Source organism: Impatiens glandulifera, chromosome 4, assembly GCF_907164915.1.
Source record: "Impatiens glandulifera chromosome 4, dImpGla2.1, whole genome shotgun sequence".
Taxonomy (NCBI): domain Eukaryota; kingdom Viridiplantae; phylum Streptophyta; class Magnoliopsida; order Ericales; family Balsaminaceae; genus Impatiens; species Impatiens glandulifera.
Genome location: NC_061865.1, coordinates 40,957,626 through 40,960,896, shown reverse-complemented (window position 1 = coordinate 40,960,896; position 3,271 = coordinate 40,957,626). Strand labels below are relative to the sequence as shown.

General features: G+C 32.6%; 1 protein-coding gene across 1 annotated transcript; it reads left to right on the top strand.

The window, feature by feature from the left end:
• The first annotated feature begins 1,219 nt into the window (after positions 1-1,219).
• Positions 1,220-2,625, top strand: LOC124936288 (nudix hydrolase 18, mitochondrial-like). The gene is made up of 5 exons (XM_047476776.1): positions 1,220-1,391; positions 1,484-1,604; positions 1,683-1,766; positions 1,968-2,096; positions 2,220-2,625. The coding sequence occupies exons 1-5, from the start codon at positions 1,330-1,332 to the stop codon at positions 2,436-2,438; spliced, it is 615 nt and encodes a 204-aa protein (XP_047332732.1). The 5' UTR covers positions 1,220-1,329; the 3' UTR covers positions 2,439-2,625.
• Positions 2,626-3,271: the final 646 nt, after the last annotated feature.

Sequence of the window (3,271 nt, the reverse complement as noted above, 5' to 3'; positions counted from 1 at the left end):
AAAAATAAAAAATTGCGTCACGCAACCTGAGGATGCGTGACGCAATAAGGGCATTTTCGTCAGAAAAAAAAAGGGTCACCAGCGCTATTTAAATTAGTCACCCTCACCAAATGCATTTAGGCCTCTTTTTAGGGTCATTTGCTCAAATTCCCCTTTTTGTAGATATATAAACTTTATGGAATGTAAGTAAAATTGCCCAACCACCTAAAAATCAATTGAATTGATCAAAATCAAACAAATAATTAACTAAATTGACCAAACCGAATAACCAATAGTTTATGGAAATGGTCAAACCGAAACTATACAGGTTCGCTTGTACTGATGAATTTGCTTATGCTCGTTGCTGTTCAAATGTGACCTATGTCTTTTATTGTCTTTTATGTTGGCCAAATCACCTTCGCTTGGTTTAGTAACACTCAACCCGTCAAACAGATTTATTATATTTAAAAATACAAATAAAATATATTGAATTTAGTTTCAACTTACGGTTGATATTTAGACATTTTTTTAATAACTAAATTTTCAATAATTTATTTACAATACATAGTTGTTATTTGTATATCAAAACAATAGTTGATATAAGATTTTCAAAAACAAATTTGATATCAATAATTTAATTACAATACACAGTTGTTATTTTGTTGAACGAGTAAACCAAATGAACTGATTAAACCGGCCTAATCGGTCTTCTAATTGACTAAAACCGACTGTTTGTGATTTTCTTAAACCGACTTTAAAGGTTTGATCTTATGGGTTTTTTTTAAAAAAAACTTATAAAACATTTTAATTTAAAGGTGAAATTCATTATTATTGGTTAACTTTTTCAATTAAAAAACTAATAATAAATGAATGATTATGTACATATATGACAAAATATTTAGTTTTCATCTGCTCAATATACAAATCAAAGAATCCAGAAACGCAATAATTGAGAAATTTCTTAGTTTAATACAAGTTTGTGTTTTCTTTTAATATTATTTATTTTGCTTCAAAGTGTTTTCTTTAATAATTTGAGAAGCTGCCGGGTTAGTGCTAACGGCTATCAACGGTCACGTAACCTTCGCGCGTGTAACTTCGTGCACGCAGCTTGTGTTCTTTATCCTAAATTTCTCTCTCTTCATTATAATTTCCACCGTCCCTTTTATAAAAAAACGGCTATAAAACAGACGACATGTATTATTGGAGTTTCATGAACGATTCATAGTCTTCATCTGTTGGAGAAATCGAATGGATTCTTAATAAACAGTCTACTTTTAAAAGCAGATTCTTTTTATAGCCGTTCGTCATTTAGCAATTTCACTTGAAAAAAGGGGGAAAAAATTCAAGAACATGGTCTCTTTGAAGGACAGACCTTTCCAGCGCTACAGTAACGGTTGTCGCCAAGTTGTTGGGTAAGATCAATCGATTGATCTTGTTAATTTATTAAGGACCCTTTAATTTTTGTGGATCGATTAATCATCTTGTTCTTCTGTTCTTTGTTCAGGTGTATCCCTTATAGATTCAGGAGATCAAATCAATCGCGTGGGTTTTGTGGGTCTATCTCCGATGAGATTGAAGTTCTTTTGATAAGTTCACAGAAGGGTCAAGCATGGTTGTTCCCCAAGGTTCTAATTTTTTCTTTCTTTCTTACGTTGGGAAAAAGGAAGGGTTTTTCTTTTCTGAGATTTTAAGGTAATTTTCAGGGAGGTTGGGAAATTGATGAATCAATGGAGATGGCTGCAAAGAGAGAGACACTTGAGGAAGCTGGCGTGGTTGGGGATGTTAAGGTTAGTTAGGGTTTAAATTTGTTAGGCACACTTTGATTGATTGATTGATTGAATTGAAAGGTTTAATCTTTTCTAAGGATTACACTCTAGTTAAATAGATAAATTGATTTTGGCATGGGTAAAGATATTTATTTGGAATTATCTAAGATTGATCACCACCCATTATATTATATGGTATTGATTGATGTTAATTTGAATTAGTGTGAATTGGGAATGTGGAGATACAAGAGCAAAACACAAGAAGTCTTCCATGAGGGTTATATGTTCTCAATGCTAGTTGAAGAACAATTGGTTGTTTGGCAGGAAGGAAATATGCGTCGACGAATGTGGGTAAGTTTGGTTGATGTTTGATCATATATCATGTATTTGATCCAATAATTTAACCAATTTTTACTTTTGTATGAACTTGTAATTGATTTGTTTTGATTTTGGACTTGATCATGATCAACACAGATGACAGTTGATGAAGCAAGAGAAAAATGTCCACATTGGTGGATGAAGGAAGCTCTAGAGAGCTTCGTTTGTCAATTGGTTAGGAAACAAGAGGAAGAAGAAAGCTTGTCGACAAATTGTTTATTGGAGTTCTTGAGAACGGAAGACCAAAGAGTAGTCGCTCAAAAGGGAACCGGAAAAGGAGATGAAGAAGTGGATTGCTGCCAACTTGTTAAATAGCTAGAACGAATAATAACGCGTTTAACTTTTTAAATTTTCGCTTTGCCCATTTAATTGCAACCGTGAAAAAAGGAGTTGTCTAGGTAAGGGCAATGAATTAAAACCTAGGATCGCAACACTATTATCGCATGATGATCAATATCAGTTATGTATATAGCGCACCGAATCGATGAATTCCTCGGGGTGTCACTTGAAAATAGAGGTCAATTTCATGCAAAACTAACTTGTTTGAAATCAATAATCAGATCCACTATGGATAAGTATTACTCGCATCAAAATTAAAATAAGTCATCAATGCAGTCGTTCTCAAACTTTTGTTTTATTGAATAACACTTTATTAAAATAACATCTAGCTTGATAGTTGAAAAATATTAAAACAAAGAAAGACAAAGGGGATATGGAACCTTCCCCTAAATATATTATACGGCAAAAGATACCCAACCCACTAAAACACAACAAAATCCATACAAAACAAAACAAAAAAAGTAAAGAGAAGTATCAAGACTTTTCATCATTGCAATGGAAAGTTTATCAAGACATAAACCATTTGAGAAGTGAATTTTTTCCTCCACTGTAATATTTTATAAGTTAATTAAATTGAAAACAAGAAAAAGTATACATATTCTCAAAGGATAAAAAAAAAGCATAAAAACAAAGTCAAAGTTATTATTTCATTTTCAAAGATTATCTATAAAGCTTAAATCGACAGATGGATGGATAGGAATCCGAGCTGACATAGTAAGACTGAGTTTCGATTTTGGGCCAACTGGGAGGAAAGTTGACTCGATGACACACTAACAAGTTAAGAGAAGACCTCCTTTATGATGAGTTAC

Coding starts and splice junctions, on each gene's coding strand:
- LOC124936288 (XM_047476776.1), top strand. CDS start 1,330: ATGGTCTCTTTGAAGGACAGACCTTTCCAGCGCTACAGTAACGGTTGT. Junction 1,392..1,483: donor GGTTGTCGCCAAGTTGTTGG/GTAAGATCAATC, acceptor TTCTTTGTTCAG/GTGTATCCCTTATAGATTCA. Junction 1,767..1,967: donor GCGTGGTTGGGGATGTTAAG/GTTAGTTAGGGT, acceptor AATTTGAATTAG/TGTGAATTGGGAATGTGGAG.